The 22,974-nt window shown below is 41.7% G+C and overlaps 1 protein-coding gene across 2 annotated transcripts in view; it reads right to left on the bottom strand.

Moving 5' to 3' along the window:
* stox2b (storkhead box 2b) overlaps positions 1-22,974 on the bottom strand; it is a 70,800-nt gene that overhangs the window by 39,069 nt on the left and 8,757 nt on the right. Inside the window, exon 1 of one of the 2 annotated variants that reach the window (XM_053490025.1) lies at positions 1,938-3,568. The exons of the other annotated variant lie outside the window; for it this stretch is intronic. Within the exon in view, the coding sequence (XP_053346000.1) occupies positions 1,938-2,115 (178 nt within the window). The 5' untranslated portion in view covers positions 2,116-3,568. Of the gene's footprint in view, positions 1-1,937; positions 3,569-22,974 lie in introns of those variants that run through there. 2 annotated transcript variants of the gene reach the window in all.

Below are 22,974 nucleotides of genomic sequence, written 5' to 3'. Positions count from 1 at the left end.
CTTAAACTAAACGGTTCACAATGCAGCTGTCACAGTTATTTAGAAAACATGCTCTTCATCCACGGCACTGTATCAATGAGTTATAAATGTCTCTTTACTGAGGCTCAACAGACAAGCTCCTGAGAACCTGTTGCACCATCCCAGTAGGAATCACCACAGACCCTTAAGCCTTTAACAGAGTTTAGAAGATCGTAATGAGATTTTGCAGCAAGTGTATCTCATCACACATCTCTTTTTTTTCTTTTTAATGTTTCCTTTCTAGTTAGTTTTTTTTATTTGGAATTTCTACTGTGAGCTGCACCTTAGTACCCAAATGAATCTACTATAATATGGTCCGAACTGCCTCATGTCCAATTTCACAGAACACATCTCAGACATCAAGCGGGATTTCTACCCTCCTGGCTGCCAACCAATTTAATATTTTGATAAAATACTACTGCGTTTACTAGCACCAACAGTGTGTGTTACTTAGCACTTCAGTGGTAAGCATGCACTGCTCACACGATGGCGACTGGAGTTTGAGCCACGCTCAGGTAATCAGTTTAATATTAATATTGTTTGAAATTCTATTTGATACTGCTTTAAAGCTATTCTTGCTACGTTAGAAATATTTGTTCACTGTTATCCTATCATTATGCAGTCAATGTTGTTCCGACGTCATTTCATCAAAGTAAATCTCCTTTTCAAACATAACCCAATACCCACGTTGCCAAATTAATGTCAACACAATGCTTTGACAAATATAAAAAATCCTGCTGGCTTTCATAGTGACAGCCGAAACATGATATTGGTGCTAAAAGGTGTCTCACCTAGGTAAAAAAGTGCATTTTTTTTAGATAGGATCATATAACACAATTTTTTATAATACATAATGCTTCTTATTTCACAGTTCATGCTTAATAAGTTTTGTAAATACTGTATGCATCTCCATTTATTGTTTTCATCATATAAATAATTTTATGCCCTTTTATGTAGTGTCCGTAACTTTTTGGAATCAAGTCTTTTTATTATCTTAATTGTCATTCAGATGAAACTTAAGATTTCCAATTAGATTTCACATGAAAAGACATAAACCTGAAAAAGTGTATTATTCTAAAATGCTAAATTGTTTAGATATTGCAACATGAATTTGACATGGTTACGGACACTACAGATTTTTTTCTGAGGGGGAAAAATCCTTAATTTTGCACAGAATGCCTTAATTTAAGCAAAACAGGTCATATGCTTTATATAGGTTTACACCAATTTTAGTATCAATACTTAAAGAAATGTGAATCATTTGCATTTTAAATTATTACTGTTTAAAGCGAGACGCTGAAAAGCGGCCCATACAAAATCACCTCTCAAAAAACACGCCGTTTTAAGGGGAAACAAGTTATTGCATAAACTCCAGAAGTAGCTTCTTTGGCACAAACATTTTCTGTATTATATGTACGACATAAAAAAAATCAAATCAGCACCAACACTGTGTTTTGGCCATGTATATCTAGTGTAGACTGCACTCTGACCATTATACCATGCATCTGAACAAACGACGTTTCCGTTGGGTCATGTTGTTCAGCAAACATTTAAACGTCCTCCGTCATTTACAATGCCTCACCGACTGATGCTGCAACCGAGGGAAGGACAGGAGGCAGCTAAAATTAGGTGACCTGTATCTCATGTGGCCTTGAACGGTATGCGTTTATCAGAACACCACTAGCAACTAAATCTCCTAATGCCAAATCAGCATTTTCAGTGTGGAAAACTGATGCATGGTTGGTCCAGGACTAAGAAGAGAGGAACACTTGTATTGTTAAGTGGAAAAGCTCAACAATACAGTAGATCGGTGTAATGTATACATCTTGGCTGAGCATCATATTCAGTAACTTGTGAGGCTTGCGTGTAAGACGCTGTTTAACCTGATAAAGGAAGCATGGCATCATAACCAGACCCACCTGTAGGCAAGTATATCCGGGGCGAATGAGAGATTGAGTGGGTAATGAAGGGCTTCGGGTAGTGCTCGTAGAGTCGGTAGTCCTTCTCGCTGCGGGAACGGGCGCGCTCCGAGGCCCGGTCGGAGAAATCCGAACTGGGCCAGGCCCTGCGTAGGGTGGTGCTGCGTGTCTTCTTCATGGCAGCGCACCCCCACCTCCTGGCTCCCGAACCGCACACTTACACTCCCCACATGGCTAGTATCAACAAAAGTGGTGCTTCAGTTCTCGCTCCTTTCCCTTGTGTGCCACACACAGGAAGGTTCATGTAAGCATGCTCAGGTCTGAACAATTCTTAAGAAGCAAACTGTCCTTGTCTTCTGTTTAAGCGTCAATTCCAGCGATATCCAGCTGATCGCAGATTTCTCCTCCAGGCTTGGAGCTACAGCTTCACATGCGTGGAGGGATACGCACACATTTATACACACCACCATAAGGACCAAAGCAGAGGAGGTGTGTAGGAGGATCTTCGGGGACAGATGGCAGGACTGGGGAGGAAGAGATGGATGGAGGGGGTGGACTTGCTCGATTTAGGAGTTGCAGGGGGTGCAAGAGGAGCTGAATGTCTGCAACGTGAGAGAACTCTCAGCTCAAACAATAGCTTAATTCAGGAAGGCTATGCTTCACTAGCAAAGCATAGCCGACACAAAGGATTGCACTAAAAACAAATTAGAGTTAAAAAAAAAAAAAACGTGCTACTGAGGGGGCCGGCAGCTGCCGTCAGTTCAGCATTAATCTTCCTTCAGCCATTCTAGCCGATCCAAATTATTTCGTAACAAAATACAACACAGCAAAGAGTCAGCATGATATCTCCTTGCAATCTGAGACGGAGCACTGAATCTCTTCAGTCAGACTTTACAGTGAGCTGGTCCGTCGCATTCCTACAGGAAAGCCTACACCAGAAGACGCCGAGAGAGCTGCCCCATGATCCAAAGCACCGATGACAGAAATATAAACACTGCTACATGCACGTGTGCTTCTCTAAGCATGGACGGGGCTGAAAGCACAGCCGGGCGAAAACAATTCCAAAGCAGCACGCACACCCACGTACGCTCTCTCGTCTTCGCGATCTCATCTGTTTCAGTACCGCACTTATTCCCACCAACTCCAACATACACACGGCTTTTTTTTTCTGTGTGTGTGTGTGTGTGAGAGATTAGATGCCTTTTAAAGGAGCTGTCTCGTGTCAGACTTGTTGATCTAGTCAGGCGATGCTTCTTAAAGCGTTTCTCCTCCAGGGTCCGACTGCTGGCTTGATGCCCGGCCTATGAGAGCAAAGAGCTTTATTTACACATGCGGCATGTTAATACGCGGCCACTGACAGCTTGACTGTTTCAGAAAAAGGGTGGCGAGCGTGAGGAAAATACACCATCTCTGACACAATAAAAGGCAAAGAGGACTCATCAAGCTCCGCTTGCCATCCACTGCTAGATTTCCCCTTTTGTTCTTTTCCCTCGATTCCCTATCTCCACTTTAAGCGCTCGTCCACACTTCCCGGCGGATCCCTTATGTCCGAAAGCCAGCTGCCGCACGCAGAGTCCCTCTGGAATGCAATTAAAGAGATCCGAGCGTGAAATGGAAGCGGGAACAGCGGTACGGGGTGCAGAGCGTAGGGAGAACGCTAGAACACAGCAGCGCTTGCTCGCTTTCTCTCTCTTCAGCTTTCCTCTTTCTCCCTCCCTCCCTCCCTCCTTGCCTGTCTCTCCGGAGTGGAGAGCATTCGTGCAGCTGCTCGAGCCCTCACAGCCAATCACTCTCTGACAGCAGCCTATCGGCTTAGAGCGACAGAGAGAGAGAGAGAGAGCACGAGAGAGAGCGCGAGAGAGAGGAAAAAGGGGGGAAGGGGAAAACACAACTCTCCCCTCTCCTGCGACACACATCTCCAAACCCATGCTGAATTATTTACCCTGGAACATGACAGAACACAGTGGCACAATGTTTATTTGGCTACACTTAACCTTTGGTTAACTGTTACGTCTCCTAAGTGTGAATATACCCCCTTTTCCAAAGGAGACACAAATTGAAACAAATCGAAGGATTTCACAAGTTAGACACTGACGATTGAGAAGAACGATGTTCACGTGGACGATTGAAAACGCCAGCATCTTGTGACGGATTACTGTTTTATGGATGCATTTTTCATAAGATGTCTGTGTGAGGTTTTTCTGAAACGGACTGCCGTAGAAATCCGCGGTTATTAAGTAACTCTACTGGACCAGAAACTTTCCCTCTCTCTTTCCCTCTCTCAGCCTGCCATTAATCATGTGGTCTGCTCGCTTATTCTGACCACTTGGCTGAGCAGCAATGAGCCAATGTTTTTCCAGTAAGCCATGTGTCAAAGGTCATCAGTCTCTCTTCCACCTCTTCCATCCATCCTCTCAAACTTTGGGTCCATTTTGTAGTCACAATTTAGCAGAACCAAATATTTAATTCCAGGAACTTTGTAAGAACCATTTCCAGAACTGCTTCAGAAAGGCAACAGAGCATGGGACAGAAGGGTTTTGGGACAGATGGACATTACCAAGGTGTGCCTACAGAATTTAAAGAATTTCGTAATGACGGACTGGTAATAACCGTCTGTTATTACAAAAACTAATGATGGCAAGAATGGAAAATGTAGCTGCTGCATATTAGTCATGCGAATTAGTCCTGACGAAGAATTGGTCCTACGTCCGAGTTCGGGGAAGATTGGGATCTGAAGCTTCCCAGACGCTAGGTGTTGCGTTACAGTGCCTTGTAATCGATCCACGTACAATCTCTGAAAAGAAAAATTCTGCAACAGCTCAATGTCACTCACTTTAAGCTTCCTTGGCACGTCAACCCTGTACCGAGTCTTCACCTAGAGGGACTCTTAAGTTGAACTGACTTCCTGTTTTTCCACATGAATGGACTAATCATGAAAGAAAATGGATGTGGAAACATTGCAATTAACTACTTACTGAGTCTGAGTGATCATTCTGTTCTTTAGAGTCCTTACCGTATAGATATGGCAACAGCATTAGACTGTTCATCCTCTTGGATCAATAAAGGTTTGCCTGAAATGATGACTGCGATCGGTTTAACATCCCTGCAGTCTTTTTAGGAGATGCAACCACCAGAAAGTTTTTCACATATTCCAGTTAGAAAGCTGTAGTCAGCCAGGATAGAGTTGTTCCTGAAGAGGGTAGGTTAAGGGCCTTGCTCAAGAGATCAATGCCAGGACTTGAACCCCAGTCCTTCCGATCAGTAACCCAGAGCCTTAACTGTTTGATCCACCACTGTGCTCCATCCCCCCAGAAGTATGTTTTTTTCATTCCTGGCTTGTCATGAATAGTTGTTCTCTGTTTCTTTTGAAACACCTCTCAATGTTATGCTTCATGTTTCTGTGTGATTTATCTCAGGCCCAAAGTGCTAAAATAAATGCGAGTGCAAATTGACAACAAGGGGTGCCAGAGTAGTGGAGATGGGACGTTTGACACAAGAGCGCAATCGTTTCACTTGTTAGACTAGTTAAAACGTCACCACCTCTTGAAAGCTGGCTGTCAGAAAGATCTGTTTGGACTCCTCTAACACCCAGTTAGCAACTGATAGTACCACTAGTGCATGTAGAACCAATGAGCTAGAATTATCTTTGGCAGGGGAAGTGTGTGTGACATGAGGGCCATTTTTCATCTAGCCCGATGCATCTTCTACTTTTGGAAGACTTCATCATTCCAGCACTCAAATGCCCCATATATCATAATCCCTTCATGTTTAGACAGGGTCTGGTCACTCTCTTGGATTGAACTACACATTTGCAGACTGTTTCTTTCCCCTCAATCAGAGAAACTCATAACACACATCCTATGCAGACCCCAGACCTCCTCCGGGCTGTAAGAAAACGTGTTTTGAATTATCAACCCTTCCCCCCATTTTCCATCTCTCTCCATCTCTCTATCACCGCAAGCACCCAGTCCAACCTCTCTCTCACCACAGCATGCTGTACTTAAGACCACACTCCCCTCCTACATCCCCCACAACTCAATAATGCAACGGAGCTGCGCATGCCAACAAAAAGCATCAAGCCATACGACCTACTGAACCTTCCAGAACCTTCAGAACTCCCTGAGAAACTCACTAAAACCTCTAGAAGACCAGAATCACACTTTATGTTACTAAACAAACCGGTAGATGACCTCATATTCTGTGTGAGTATAAAATTAGCATGTCAAATCTGAAAGAGGGACAACTCAAAACGCTTACATTAGCATGAGGTCTGAATGTGAACAAGTACCAAGGGGTCATGTGTTAAAGATTTGGATTACGAATTGTGTTTTGTACAAGTAGCACTGATTTGAATAACTTGTTTAGAAGAAGAAAAGAGTCTTCAAGAATAATTCCTCTTTGTTTAATTAACGATTAAAATTGCGATTCTATAAGTATCATGATTCAATGTAACATTTTCCATGATTTTCGTTACAATTTTACACCTATAAAAAAGGTTTGATGAGTGATGTCGCTTGTTCATTATAACATTAGTTTTGTCACTTATAATTGCGATTCATTAGTGAATAAATTTTTCCCCTTTCTACAGTACAACATATAACTACTGACTATGCAAAATGTTCAGAGCTCATGACGGCTCTAATCTGTTTCAGTAACCATCATTTAACATACAATTTTAGGTTTTCGTGACTCCCTAAACGATCTCTAATTGAAAAGTTTTTCAAAAGGGAATCACTTCATGGTTGGGTTCTATATAAGACCTTCCTCCAAATGGATACTCATTACCCAAGAACCATTTATTGTGCTAAATGGAACCCCAACTAGCACCAGGAGGGACTTGAACAGACCCTGACTGTGTGATGGTCACAGGCACGAATCGCTGTCACTCTAGCTAGTGCTTGCAGTTCCACCAGGTGCACCACAGCACATTTCAGAAGAATCCCAAGAGCGACTCACCACACCACTCCACTCCACTTAAAATACATGCCTAGTCAATTTTTGATGGAAGCCGCGTCCGAAAGCAGCAATCCTTCCATCAGGTAGTGCATTCCTCATGAATATTTATACCAGTCCAAAAGTCAAGTCATGCCGCTCCACAACTAAAATGCCCCAGTGAAGTATGAAAGGAAACCGCATCCCAAATATACAGTAGAGCCATAGATCTGGTTCCTCTTGGAGTCTAGCCCTTTGAGCTTATCTAACTATACATTTGTAGACAAACATTCTACTACAGTCAGAGGATTTATAAAAAGTGGAATGCTTTCTAATCGGGTTGTATTTGGAAACTTTTAGATTTTTTTGTCACAGGATTGCCCAGAGGGATAAAACTAAGAAATCTTTAAGGGTACTTTGACACCTACAGGCTTTAGTATGTTTAAATCAAACTCTAAATAATTTTCCCTTTTAGTGCAGTTTGTTTCATCTTGTACGAACACAGTATTCGCGCTCGGCTGCAGACCAAAACAGCCGCACTGAGACCTCCAAATAAGGTGGTTTCAATCTGAAACATCTGGCGAACTCCGGTGCAGCAGTCATCTTGGTGAAAAAGCATACCCGATCAAATCAGTGCATAGCTGATGGATCTTCAGAAATATCTTCAGCTGATGAGCATGTCACTGTTCATTAGGATTAATGCAAGCCAACTCCTGTACTGTCTTGATACGCGCCTATGGCAGCTCCAGCATGTCGACACGTTGTTTTCCAGCTGTAGCCGCACTTTATTATCAAACTGTATTATCTGCCAAACGTGGTAAATGTAGGCAATTTAATAAAAATTCACCAGGGTGATGACAAACCCATGCAGGTTAAACTCCATCATTAAATTATATCTTTTATGTCACAGAACCAGGCAGTTATCCACAACACAGGCTCCCGCTGCAGAGAACATTCTCTCACGTGGTTTGACGTGATGTTTATTGGTACGCTTGGATTTTTCTTTGTGTAAAAAGAAACCAAACCAAGGTCAATAGTCTATGAGTTTACAAACTCATCAAGTGATTCAGACAAGCGCAAACAAGCTAAAATGTGAAAGCAACCTAAGGGTATTTTTCGTATTAGGGACCCAGGGTCATTTCCGAGAAGACTTTACCAGAAAGTCTGGTTCATTTTGATCAGTGAGAACATAATCGTTCCAGACTTGGCAACCGTGCCAGAGTCGGCTGGAACTCGGAGAAGGTGGACTCGACAATGATCATACTCGGGGACCGATCGAATCCTCTTGTGTTTAATAGTGGCTAACAAATCATGTAGGCGCATACTGCCACCTGCTGTTTGGGAGGGGATGAAATATGCAAGTGTGGGTCCTATATGGAAACGCCCCTTATCTTAAAGATTGTACGTTTCCTGATTACGGATCTTACTGGATCAACAAGCAGGTTCCAGGTTTGTTATTTGATCCTGGTACATATCTGCTCATAACTTCAACATTTTGATTTGATTTATGAATCAAGTCTCAGTTTTTATAGTGTACGCAATTTTTTTTAAAGGAAAGCCATGATGATGAGCAATGTTGTGTGTGTGTATTGAGGATTTTCCTGGCACTTCACTTCTACCTGGCATTTTAATTGAATTTAAGGCAAATACAGTAGGACTAGCAAAGTTATGTTAAATTCTGTCTGGCCAGTTTTGCGTGATGCTGTGACAATATCTGGCTGGACAGACATACAGACATACAGACAGAGACTAGTTTCTGGTCCTCCAATGTATGGAACATTTATATAGATCATTTAAGATGTTTAAAGTTATTTACACCCTTAACTTGTAAAATATCGAAGGCACAACATGTCATATGCTCTAGAAACGATAGAAAAGAAGCCACCACATGCCCTCAGTGGTTAATAATATGTTCTTGCCAATGAGGTCAGATATCCAGTCGCTTTCTGCTGTAACCCACTTTCTGCAAACAGGACACAGTTATGGTTGCTAAGCAAACAAATCCACATCTCAACATAAGCCTCGGCCAAACCACAACTCTATACCCTTAGTCCAAAGCCTAAACACATGCACGACTTGTCTCATATCCGTGTGAACTCGGGGGGTTTAACTGTTAATCGTTTTTTGAGAGTCACGGGTTAAACAGAAACGGAATGCAGGCAATGTATTTGGTTTAATGCAATCATAATGTAATTAGTCATTAGGAAGGGAAATAATTGCCATTTGTTGTACTTTGCAAATGGAGCAGTTAGTTTAGGCAGAAATATATACAGTAGGGAGAGATTTATGGTAAATAAAGATGATTAATAATTAGCAATAAAACTAACCTGATTGTTTCAGTACAGTTCTCGGTACAAGTCCATTCTTTGTCTTTCCAAAATTTCTGAAATCAATCAGCTTAAACAAAAACATGCATGGAATTTACCATCACTGCTTTTCGAAAAGAAAAAAAGAAAAAACACACCGACTTTAATCTAATTTTCATACAAGCCATTCGATACATTAAGTCAAGGTGTAGACCCACCTCTTAGACATTACAACACCATTGTTTTTCGTTCCCGAGGCAGTAAGTTCAAATCCTCCTTGGTTAATGGAATGCAGGAATCGACTGAACGCTCTGCATCTGGCTTGGTGCCATTTCCCTTAATGTGGTCTTTATTGGGGAAATGACAACCGCTATTGCTTTTCTGTTACCTCTTAAAAACCACGCACGGTTCTACCATGTCACATTTAACTGAACAGCCTGATAAAAGACACCAGGTAACGCTATAGGCAAAAAACTGATCAAATCAATGATTTTTGTAGAAAATTTTAAGACGTCTCGCCTTGCACTGCAGGAATGAAATAAAACTTAGCGCCTTGCATAGCGGCTTTAAGTGTCAGCTCGTCAAGTGAAGCTTCTTTCCTGGAATATGTCAAGTTGCATGTCATGATATTAACATCACTCACTCACTCACTCATCGTCTACAGCGCTTTTTTACAGGGTCACGGAGCGCCTGGGGCCTATCTATCCCAGGAGACTTAGGGTACACTCTGAACGGCGTGCCAATCCATCACAGGGCACATACTGAAGCTCATTTAAACACTACAGGCAATTTGAGAACGCCAATTAGCCTAAACTGCATGTCTTTGGACTGTGGGAGGAAACCGGAGAACCCGGAGGAAACCCACCAAGCACGGGGAGAACATGCATGCAGGGTGAGGAATGGAACCTGGACTCTGGAGGTGCAAGGCGACAGTGCTAACCACGGAGCCACCATGCCGCCTATCACTCATTTATGTATCTTATAGAACGATAAATACAAACGTTCTCCTGAGAGTCTTCACAGCTCCATCATCCGAAGATGAGTTTTTTTGTTAAATATATATTTTACTTGCATATTTTATATTTAACACACGGTAAGATTTGTATGAATATCAGTAGTTAACATGCATCATTCAACTGGCCCTGACTGTAGTGTCTCACCTTAAAATGGATGAGGTGCGAAGTAGGTGCCTGACAAACGATGCAAACAGCTTGACTAACGTATCCGATGGATCATCCTATAAACGGAACAATATTTCCAACAAACGTTCACTCCTACGAAAATTTACATCGGATTCATGGCTCACGGTGATCCAAGAATAACATCAAACCCAACGCGAGGTTAAAACGAGGCCATAGTCACAAAGGCACCTCTGTCAGACACAAACTTTTCCATCTACGCATGAATATCTGCCTGGCTGTGTGTCTTGTCTATTTCATCACATCTAAAACAGCACAGACGTATTTCACTAAAAAATGTTTAAAGAGAAAAGAAAAAAAAAAAAAAAGCAGTGACATCAGGAGATCAATGGCTGGCATGATGCTGAACTCTCTCCGAACTCTTCTCGCTGAATTTATGTAAGTAGGTCGTGTGTGCCGGAGAGATAAGTTTCACTCGCAGCTCAAGATGGAGCCGTGCTCTCCGACGCTTCATTAAAAAGCTCCGCGCAAACATTTCAAACGCAATCCATCATACGGGGAGGCCCGAAACCCGAGCAATTAGGCAGGACACCCCTGTGTTCCTCAAAGACACAGAGGAACGACTAGAAAGCTGTATCTCTATTACTCACGCCTAAGGAACGGCGGCTCGGGTCTTTGTCGAGCTTGCCTCCTGCAGTCGCTGTGATATTCTGGCTTGTGGTCTTGGACTGAACCGCAAAAAAACATCACAATGTACTGGGAATTCAGTGCCTAGCCGGTGGGAAGAGTGTCTTGAGTCTTTTCGAGGGCTATTATTATTTGTTGATAACGATTTCGGAATGAACTCGGTGCTGACAGTATTGCGGGTAATATTATTACCAAGCAGGGCCTTAATCAGAACATCAAGCGTTTATAGAGGCGGAAAAGACCTCGGAAACATAAAATTACAGCCTGCCTGGTGCATTAAAATCCGTCCCATCAGCCCACACAGCATTTAACGATGCAGAAATAAAGCTTCCTCAGCTAGGGTTACGGACACGGCTCGATATCTCTGCTGTTTTCGCCGTGTCCTCCCCTCATCGCTGAGCCATATGCGGGTACTGGCACACTTCCCGGCAAGGAAACATGTCACGATTTGAGCAATATACTATGTGAATAATTTATTCCCGGCCTGCGAGGCTGTGCTCCCATTGTGGGTAGATTTAAGAGTCCCCGCTCTGCTGTAAGTCAGGTGCAGACAGACTGGAAGTGGGCACTCTCTCCGCTCAGCTGTGTGTAATTTGGAAACACATTACTGTGACTGAACGGTGTGACTTTAAAAGAAAACAAAGCTCGGTCAGTACCAATTTAAAACAACACATTCCGGACTCTTTTCCTGACTTCATCGAAATGTGCTATACATATGTGCGAACGCTCAAGGATTCGTGAACTCGCTGTCTGGGAAATATCACATGAAGAGGGACACAGATCTTTCTTGGGAACCTGACAAGACTGATATTTTGAGTCTGATTTCCTAGCAGAGGTAAGACGAAGGCAGTAGTCCGTGTTTCGACTCGTTTGCTGCACATGTGAAAGAGTGGAATCGCCGGTAGGAAACTGGCAGCGCGACTTAACACAATCACAGCTTTAATGATGTACAATAGACTGGCTCAGCGGGCTCGGATACTGATTGCTGATGCGTGGGCGGACGGGGTAGGGAGTGCCAGGAACAACTCGCTACGTGAAGAGTCCACACACGGCAGAGGTTTCATATCACCGCTCATTAGATCATCGTCGATATTAGCGTGATCGACATTACTGAGTGTACACTTAAGCCTAGACAACTAAAGAGGATCAATCGCTAATTGTGTGGCCAGATTTCCCAAGTCATTATTCATCCATGGCTTCATTAGCACTAATTCACAGTTGGCCTAGTGCTGTTTCTTGGATTGCTCAAAGCTAGCTCTAGATTAGCCTGCCACTAGTTCTCACTAGTAGCTAAGCGAGTGCTAGTTTTTGCCTAGTGCTAGTTTTTGGATTAGTACTCGTTTTTGTCAAGCACTAGTTCGAGGTTTCCCTAGTTCCGTTCCCTAGTTCCCTAGTTCCCTAGTTCTGGTTTTACATTTCAATTTCCACTTTAACAAGAAAAAAACACCCAGAGCATACCGCCATAAAACAAGGAGGAATGGCTTCAGAACAGCTCTGTGAAAGTCCTGGAGAGGCCCAGCAAGAGTCTGGACCTGAACCCAATAGAGCGTCTCTGGAGAGACCTGAAAACCTGGCTGAGCTTGAACGATTCTGCCAAAGAAGAATGGAAGAAACGTCCAAAAAGGAACGTGTGCCAAGAGAACTCAGGCTCTCATTGCTGCCAAATGTGCTTTAACCAAGTCCTAAACGATATATATTATTTATACATATTTCAATTATTTTATTTTTTTGAAATAATAATAATAATTTGTTGTATGTTTTATTTGTTTTTTTAATTGAAAAGTCTATCTTTAGTTTAATTGCATTCTTTTAGAAAACAAAATTTTCCTTTTATTGTACTATATTCTTTTTATTTTTCTGTTCTATCCTTTCTTTCCATTTTAGGTCATACTGTGTGTATGGTTGTGTTCGTGACGCATTTGAATTGTATTGATCCTAAGTTATAGATCTAAAATAGGATATTTTAGTCTTCGTTTATTTTTATTTTTTTTTAATAAACGAACATAAAACTCCAAACACCTGGTTTTACTTTTGTCATTACGCAATACAGCATGTTGAATAAGGAGTGTGAACCTTCACAAAATGTGGGAAAACTTCAAAAGGTCTGAAAAGTTTCCGTCAGCGCTTTATGTAGTATTTTAACAGTATTAGAATTTCATAGCGGCGGTTTTATGAAGGACAAAAGCACAAAATGCAGTAACAGTAAGCCCCTGTGTGTGTGTGTGTGTGTGTGTGATTCCATCTGATAACACAGTACACTGATACAAGTAAGCAGTAAAGCTGAAAAGCTCTTAGGCTTATACCGCGTTCTGCTGGGACCCGAGGGTCCGGATTCACAGAGACGAAAAATTAACCTTAAACTCAGGCTAATTGTATAATGCGGCCCAAGCGGGTTTAATTTTGTCTTTAGATTTAAAAAAAACATACATTTCAAACCCATTTTTGGACCAGCGAGCTGAGACCACACACAGTAACCCAAGGTGTTGCTGGTCTTTGGCGTTGAAGCCACTATGTCAATTTCTGAGTGTTAGTCCAAGCTTCAAGTTTCAGACCATATATTTTTTTTTTGCCTTAAATGCCATTTTTTTATTCCACGAGGGTATGGTAACTGCATTTGTAGAAGCCGACCCTCTAAAAGCAACCTTGTCACTGAGTAAGGCTCAAAGCCTGCCAGAATATACATTAAGCCAAGAACGCTGGCATGAGAATGTTATGCTAGGTTCGATTCCCCCAGAGACTCACTGATTTCATTAAAACCTCATGAATTAATTTGTTCGTACTGTAAATAAATCCAGACAGATTCCTGGTAGAGCCTTGTCAGATGTATTGAATTTTCCTTGTGTTTTATGCTTCATATGCTGTAAAATGGAGATTTTCCAGTGTTGTCGCAAAACCCCCTGTATACACGCAACTGATAGACTGGACACGCGAATCAATCGCGATCGATAATGAAAGTAGGTCGAACATGGATTTTTCCACTCGCCGAGCACGACTCTCCATGTGCTATAATTTAAAAACCTCCCCAGCGAAATGATAACTGATTTAAAGCTCCGGACAGCAGACGCTCCGAGCCAGCAGTACTCCTCGATGACTTCAACCACTACCACATACACAACATAACCTCAGTTAGTAAACATGGAGCGCTCCGTATAAAGGCTGTAATCATGTTTTGCAATTTCTTGACAAATTCGTCAACATTTTGCACATGAGGCAACGATGATGTCAATATAATTGGTATTGTCTCATGCATATCGCCTTTCGAAATATCTCAATATACCTCAAAAAAGTGCTATTCTGCCCTTCCATAAATGGGAGTTGATCTTGCAAAATAAATGCAGCACTTTGACCTTTTGACACATATGGATCTAGTTTTAATCTGACTAAACATGGACAATCTCGTATCTGGATTGTATATGATTTTAGGAACGTGTAGTTCAATTGGTCTATTTTTGATCAGATTAAATCCCGATCAATCTGTCTTAAGGTTCATGTTCATGTTGCATTTATTTTGCAACACCAACTCCAAGTTAGGAAGGAGCTGAATATCAACTTTTTGAGGTACATCACTATATAATTATTTTATTTATATACAGTTTGCTGTTGTGTTACATTACACGTTCCTTCCATTATGCCATGGTTACATCCTCTGTCTTCCACACTCCACCCCGCCTCTATTCTACTTTTTTGTCTCCGCTCAGCCGCACCCAACTCTCCCTCTGCGTCTCCACCCAGGGCCGTCCCTCACTCTCCCTCTGCTTCTCCGCCCAGCCGCGCCCCATTTTCCTTTGTGTCTCCACGCCAACCTCGCACCCACTCTCCCTCTGCATCTCCGCTCAGCGCCGCCCCCTCTCAATCTCACTCTGAAGCTCCGGCCAGCTCCACAACCACTCTCCTTCTGCATCTCTACACAGGGCCGTCCCTCACTCTCCTTCTGCATCTCCACCCAGCTCCACGGCCAAAAAATTCAGCCTAAAAACACTGAGATGTCATTTTTTCTCCCAGCACAGTGGCCTAATGGTTAGCCCTGCTGTCTTGCACCTCCAGGTTCTGGGTTTGTTTCCTGCCTCGGGTGTGTTTGCATGTTCTCCCCAAACTTTGTAGGTTACCTCTGGGTACTCTGGTTTCTTTCCAAAGACATGTATATTTGATTAATTGCCGTTTGCCTGTAGTTTGTGAATGAGTTTGTAATTGTCCTTATCCTGGGTGTCCCCCGTCTCCTGGAATAGGCTCCAGGACCCCCACGGTCCTTTATACAGGTGATGATGTGAGTCATCCCCCTATCCTACTCCCAGTGTTCTTTGACAAGCCAAATTTTTTCCAGGAACTTATGCAGCACGTATTTTATTCATTAAAAAAAAAAAAAATGATGGACAATACTGAAAAGCTGGGATTTGACTTTAATGAGCAGATTAGCATATTAACACATAAAAAGCTATCCGATTTTCCTTTCTTATGTGAATGATCTCCATCCAGATATAATCCTAAAACTCACTTGGTATAAAACTGACATTCCGTTATTGTCATTACTGACATTCTTCACACTGTCTCAAACAGAAATGCTGACAGCTAATTTATGAGACAGTACTATTTCTCGGCTTTTAAAACCTATTTATTGCCCCTTCATTAGCTGTAGGTTTGCTTTAGTGTCTCTGAGCCAGAAAGTGATATGCCCCTGCTCTTGGTTTATCCCAGTCTAATCAGAGAGCACGGAGACTCAGGCAGCAGCGGCTCAGTGATTAAGATTTTCAGCTAGTGAACCAATGCTGACGAATCCCCATGAGCCATTGCTGAACTCTTGAGGACTCATAACTTTTTAACACTGCACCATTCCTCGTTGTATTCCATACATCTCGTGCCAGCGAATGGCAGAACAACTGGATTGAACTACGTGTAGGTCGGGAATAAAAATAGGTCACACGTATAGATTTCCTTTTTTTAACAGCTGTGATGAAATGCTCGATGGTAAACGTGTTGAGACAGCGCGGATGCTGTTTTAAAGCCGTTGCTACACAGTGTGCTCCAGGCAGCAATGTTGAAGCTCTCAGCTGGTTTCAATTCCAACAGATGCTTTTAAATAACCAAAATACTCATCAAGCCCGACCACTAACGTATACAGTGTACGTACCGTGACCTCGGTTTGTAAACTTGGAGCGATTCCTGTATGGGCTGTATTTCCTTTGTTGCTTTTAAGCATGGGTGTACTTAATACACATCAATCAAAAAACACCAGATTTTACACACTCATAAGATTTTATTGAAGGCCGAGGAAATGTTTTGGTATAACCTTTTGATGGCACTTGCTTTCTTAGTCACTAGTGACTCATGTTGACATTCACATGGTTTATTAAATTCCCATTGAAAAAGCAGGAACTTATTGACATCGCAAACGTGGAAGAAGTCTGTTTTAATGGTTTACCATGGAGTTTGTACAACTTTTAAACGAAGTCAAGCTTAAAATTGATTAAATGTTGAAGGGTAAATGGAGTTAAATGGACTGGCTGGTGTTTGTTAAATGGCGCACAAAAAAAATGCACTTCCAGTTAAGAACCCAATAGGGGATTTTGAGAAATATGGGAGAATTTACGGAAAAGGGTCTGATAAAAAGTATTTAATTAGTCTTTCCTCATCAGTAACTATGACCAGAAAGTCCAAATCTGGAACACTGGGCCTGAGGTGGAACTACACCCTGTATATTCTGCCATTTCAGGGCACTACACACACATTCAGGGCACCACATGCACTACACACCTAGGGGTGATTCAAGGCGTTTTCACATCAGGGCCCCGGGATCATTTCCGAAAGCACTTGACCCCAAAGTCTGGTTCATTTTGATCAATGAGAACACAATCATTCCAAGCTCAAGAACCATACCCAAGTCTCCTGAAAAAGGTGATCTCAAACATGGTACGAGTCCTCTGGAACAGATCGAATCAGATACGACATCCTGAACAACGTCATCAGTGCGATCGGTGGCATGCACCAATCTTATCCTCTGATCTTCACCGGCACAGCTGATAAAATTTGAGCTTGACATTTTTTGGGTACACTTGCACGTATCGCCAAGAGAACAAGGAAGTCAATCTTTATGCTATGCTTATGCTGTGTTATCTAAGAGCGCGTTCCTTTGTGCATTTCTCAGATCTGACCAGCTGACATGGTAATCTGAAATCAGTAATGTAAACAGATCAACGTAATTTGTCCTTGGCTCTGATTGCTCTTGTGAGTTTAAATAAAAATGTCCTCTAAAAATATTTGTGTTAACCCAGTAAGACTGGTTTAAAGCCAACAAATCTGCATCTAGAGTTTCAGCTGTCCGTTGACTTATAGACAACATCACAGGCAACGTCTTTTGGATTACGCTGATATTAGACAAACCCAACCGCTGATATACAGTGCATCCTCATACCATGACGTCAATTAGTAAACTTGGCGCAGTTCATGTACCATCCATAAAGTTTTTCCAGTCGTTGCTATGGCTTCGATTGGAAATGGTATACAATTATTTTTATTAAATCTGACACTTTATGTAAGCATGGTGCACCAACAGTCTTCAAAAAAATCAACATGCAGCACAGACTCACAGTTTTCTCAGAGTTCTTATACTCTACTTCACTCCTTCACCCACATGCTGATGTTCCGTTAACTGGAGTCTCCTTGATCCATTAGAACGTGCTGTTAGGCCTCAGAGGTACAATACTCTGCAGAAGTCTTGAGCCGCCTCTTATATCTTTATATTTTGCAGACTTTCATGTATTTTTAAAGTAGTCTTCAGAAATAGTTCTCCAGAATTCCTGAAGGACTTTATGTCTTTCATTTTTGCCTCTGAAAGGATGGCAAAGGATAGATCATTGATAGTGACCATTAACATAACACTATCAGGATTTTTTTTCTACTTTTATGCCCAGCCACACATCACGCTGTTTGAACAATAACATCCAAGTTAATCCGACCAATTGGTATGATTCATGATTTCTGTGGTCAACCATCAACCCTAAAATACCATATATAGGTAGTCCCTGACTTACGAACAAGTTCCATTCCACAAGCACGTTTGTAAGTCGAATTTGTTCTTAAGTCCGACAGTGAGATTTATGCGACTTTGACACGAATACACAATGTAAAGCAGACCAATCAACTTGAATCTCTGTCCTCTTTCCCCACACTGCCATCATGTGGTCAAAAAACATAATACAAATGTAAAATCCTTTAAATCAAGAAGAGAATCCCAGATGCCATTTTGTCTTAGAGCTATTCTCCACTGGTTCGGACTGTGAACTGTGTTAAGTATTTTCCAAAAGTAGAATTATTTACTATCGTGACTAATCAGCCATTTTCTATCATCATGCTTTTGGATTGATTGATTGAAACCAGCAAGGCCGACTCATTCACATTATACATTGTGTGACTGTGACCATACCTAACTGCCATCTCTCCTCTTCTTCTCTTTCCCCCCCTCTTTCTCTTTCCTCTCTCCTCCTGTCTCCCCCTTTCACTCTTTCTCACTCTCTGTCGAGCTTCACATGTCGTTCCCGAGCTGCCAGTAATCCAGACTACCTCTGCCCTCCGGACCTGTCTGACCCATCCTGGTGCCCCGCTTCTGGCTGAAGATCTCGTCACATGGATGCCCCGTGTGTCTCTCTGGGATGCGTCTGGTGTCTGGGGATGATTCTCTCTACCTAGAAAATGGTTCTGGCCTTGACTGGTGTTGGCAACTGTTTCTCTGGGGACTTGACAGTTCGATAGTTCAGGACTGGAACTTCTTACAAGTCTACCTGGGTCTTCAATAACTACCTGGACTCCATATTAACATCAATTAACATCAGCTATTATAGCTGAACTGCCTCCCACCCTACACACTGTATAAATGCAGATCATTTACTGCTTTCTGTTGCACCCAAATGAGGATGGGTTCCCTGTTGAGTCCGGTTCCTCTCAAGGTTTCTTCCTATTACCATCTCAGGGAGTTTTTCCTTGCCACTGTCGCCCTCGGCTTGCTCACCAGGGACAAACTGACCATTTTGATTCATACAAATTCACATTTCATACAAACTTAAATAATTCTTTTGATTGTGTAAAGGTGCTTTGCGGCAATGACAATTGCTAAAAGCGCTATACAAATAAAATTGAATTGAATTGAATTTCTCCTGCACCCCCACACACACTGAATATACCCGACTTTTTTTTTTATTTTATACATTTACTTACACACTGGAAAATATTGCATATAATTGTAAATATTGGTATCTGGTGCACTGCAGTCTATTTTTTTGTACAATAGCTACTTCTGTGAAGTAGAACCGTGGTCTGTTCGTATCTTCAGAAATTCGTAAGTTCGTAAGTCGAGGGCTACCTGCAATACTGTTACGAGAGCTACCAAGCATAGTCCTCGTAAAAAGGGAAAACACAAGTTCAACACAAAGGTCAACTCTGCTTAGTGTCTCCTAGTACGCCTTGGCGCTCACACTTACTATGAGAAGTCGTTGTACGTCCTGTTTTTGTGAGTTTATTCTTTAGCTCACTACACACAGATCCGGAACGATAAGTGAAAACCCAGACATGGTTTGAGCGTTAAAGTGACTGCTTCATCATCACACGAGTGTAAGTCCACTGACACAGCTATATCATCTGGCCTGAGCGGTCTCTCTTTGTCTTTTCTTTTTGTTTCATCGTGACATTCAACTCTCAAATAACAGACGACACTAATCCTAACAGCCACACTCCTGTGATTGAGCAGATCCATTTACCTGAATCTCTGTGTGTATATATATACAATACACGTGTGTATTTATGTATACATATAGTCTGAATGAAGGGTGACTCAGCATCAGGGAGATTACGTCTTAACCCCCGCTGAGAACTGGGTCATATTCACTGTTAGAGGCTATTTATGGCACTACGCAGATGAGAGATTATTCACTAGTGCTGAGAGGAATACTCAGCGGATCCTACTTTAAAAAAAAAAACTGAAAGTCTCCTATGTGAAATAAATACTATTTAGCTTGGCTCATGGTGCGTTAAAAGTTTTTGGATGAGGTATTTTTAGTTAAAGCCATAATTTCCACAGTGGGATTCGGTGGTTATTTCCGAAATGACTGAAACTAAAATAGTTTTGACATAGTTAGTTGCTCAACTGGTAAAATGTAGCAGAAAATAGATTTTTAAAAGCTAAAAACAAATATATCTCACATCGCCTACAATCTGTGAGAAATTACTAGAGAAATTACGCCTGGTTAATGCCAGATCTTTTAACGCTTCTGTACAGCAGCGGTTTAAAATGTTCCCAGAACCACTCTTTGACAATTTAAACCCTAGAACAAGCCTTGTCCCATCAGGGAAGAAAAAAACTCCATAAATGTGACATCCTGGTCATTCAGTACACTCAGGTCGTCAGCTGACTTCATTTTATTGCCACGTAACGTTGCCGAGTCTAGACATGAGCAACTAAAGCAACCCCAGATCATAACACTGCCTTCTGAGGCGTGTACAGTGGCCCTATGCATGGTGCATGACACGCCCATCACTTTGGAATAGGGTCAGTCTGGACTCATCACACCACATGATCTTTATCCATTGCTCCAAAATCTAATTGGGGCAAATTCACGCTTTTTTTCCTGATTACACTGAAACAACTGGCTACACAATTGTTAAGTCCCGATCCTGTGAGTTCTCATCACATTGTGTGTGTATGAAAACGCTCTTACTTTTACTATGGAACTTAACCCTGTTTTTTACTTTTGATTCTTTTTTTTACAATGCAACTTCACCCAGTGTTTGTCATCTCTATTCGTCATTTCTTTTCCAACCACATTTCTTCCACAAAGTTGATGTTTTAGCACTACCTCTCCAGGTTTTAATAATGTGTTATAAGGTTTTGATCTCAGTTGCAGTAATTTCAAATCTCCTTAGTTGTTTTCTTTGCTTGATGCAGCCCGATAATTTGACCTTTCTGCAATGGTGACTTTTTGGGGCCAGGCACTGTAAATCAAGCCCGTGCTTGACAGTCACCCGCCTGCTCGATGCTTGACTGACTCTCCTGCAAGTACATGCATATGAACTTGAGTAGCATCCAATTCTTAATCCATAGGGTTTAATATGATGTTGGTCATGTTTGAACAGGAAGGGGCCGTCCCCAAACTGCTCCCACAAAGTTGGGAGCATGAAATTGTCCAAAATGTCTTGGTAAGCTGAAGCATTAAGAGTTCCTTTCACTGGAAGTAAGAGACCGAGCCCAACTCCTGAAAAATCCCTCACCGGTTACAACATGACCAGTGAACAAAGCAAGGGCCATAAAGACATGGATGAGCGAGTTTGGTGTAAAAGAACTTGACTGTCCTGACCTCAACCTGATAAAACACCTTTGGGATGAGTTAGAGCGGAGACCGGGAGGAGCCAGGCCTTCTCGTCCAACATCAAGTGTCTGACCTCACAAGTGCACTTCTGGAAGAACGGTCAAAAAATTCCCATAAACACACCTTGTGGAAAGCTTACGCAGAGGAGTTGAAGTCGTTATAGGTGCAAAGGGGGCGGGGCCAACATCATACGTATTAAACCCTATGGTTTAAGAATTGGATGTTACTCAAGTTAATATGCGTGTGAAGGCAGGCGAGCGAATACTTTTGGCAATGTAGTGTATTTAAGGTTTTTCCCCCATGCACACATTGCCCAACCTGGAGTTTTAAATTTCCCAGTTACATTTAAGCACAAAACTGCTTGTATAAAATGATGGAGAGGAGGGACAAGTAAACCCATTTATAAAATCATGAAAGGCACGCCGACATCCCACCTTAAGGAGATAACTCTAACCTCTCGGGTTTTTTAGCTGGAAGACTGTGTGAAAGCCTTTTTACGCTCTTATCAGGTTCCAATTTCAAAAACCTCCATAACACATCCGACATCTTAATGAAATCGATTTGGCCTCCACATGCCCGGTGACAGTTATCCCCTATCAGTACGGATCCCTTCCCTGGGGGAGCTCTTTTTAGCGTTATTAACTCAACATCAGCACTCGACAAGCATACTCAACATGAAACAGATGCCGAATTAACATTCCTGTAGCGCTGCCCAACTGATTGTGAGCATGAGATCATCTCGGTTAATTACACAATCGTCTGTGAGAGTTGTACGCTTAGCTGCAGGTTTGCTAGTGTTGTTTTTATGACCCTGATGCATTAAATCGGAAATGTAACCGTCATTTAAAATATACGAGCTTTGCTCAGGTCAAGACCTTTAGTGTAAATGAAAAGACGGAATAGAATTTCATTCTTAAATTGACTGGTTGTTTATGTTGATCGTGATTTAACGACCAAGCAATCTGACTGTGTGTATTATTTCGATCGTGTTTATGTTATATTCCGGAAAAGCGTAACAGCGAAAACAAAACACTAAGAATGAAACATACCGGATATATAAATCACACAACATCTGGACATCTATAAGAAAAAACATGCACTTAATGTAAGGCAAAAAAAAACCATTAGATCTCTATCATGTGAAGAAAAAGTGCTGGAGCTCCTGGACATGATCTGAATAGACAAAAAAAAAAAGAAACTCTTCTATCCTGTGCGACTCTGCCCTCTAGTGGAGGAAAAAAAAAAGACATGAACACCAAATACCCAAACATAAGACTTGCAAATGCAGCAGGGTAAAAAGTTTAAAGCTCCAGGCTAAAGTTTGATGCCATGACTGTTTGTTACAGGAAATTATGATCAAGAAATAGAAAAATGACACCATTACACACAATTTCATTAAAAGCAACAGGAAACATTTCTGCACTTACATTATACAGTACAGTAATTATAATAATTTAGTTAATGGCTTACTTACAGTAATACATAGTTTTGTTTTGTTTTTCAAAATGCTCAGTCACACAGAAAATGAATACAAGCTAATTGAAATGTGTGTAACTAATTAGTGTAAAAATAGTTTAAATAATGAATTAAATATTGAACCGATTTATAACTAAGATAAGAAAAA

Source organism: Clarias gariepinus, chromosome 2 (genome assembly GCF_024256425.1).
Source record: "Clarias gariepinus isolate MV-2021 ecotype Netherlands chromosome 2, CGAR_prim_01v2, whole genome shotgun sequence".
Classification (NCBI taxonomy): Eukaryota; Metazoa; Chordata; class Actinopteri; order Siluriformes; family Clariidae; genus Clarias; species Clarias gariepinus.
The sequence above is the reverse complement of the archived record's forward strand: the minus strand, read 5'-3'. Positions and strand labels throughout refer to the sequence as shown.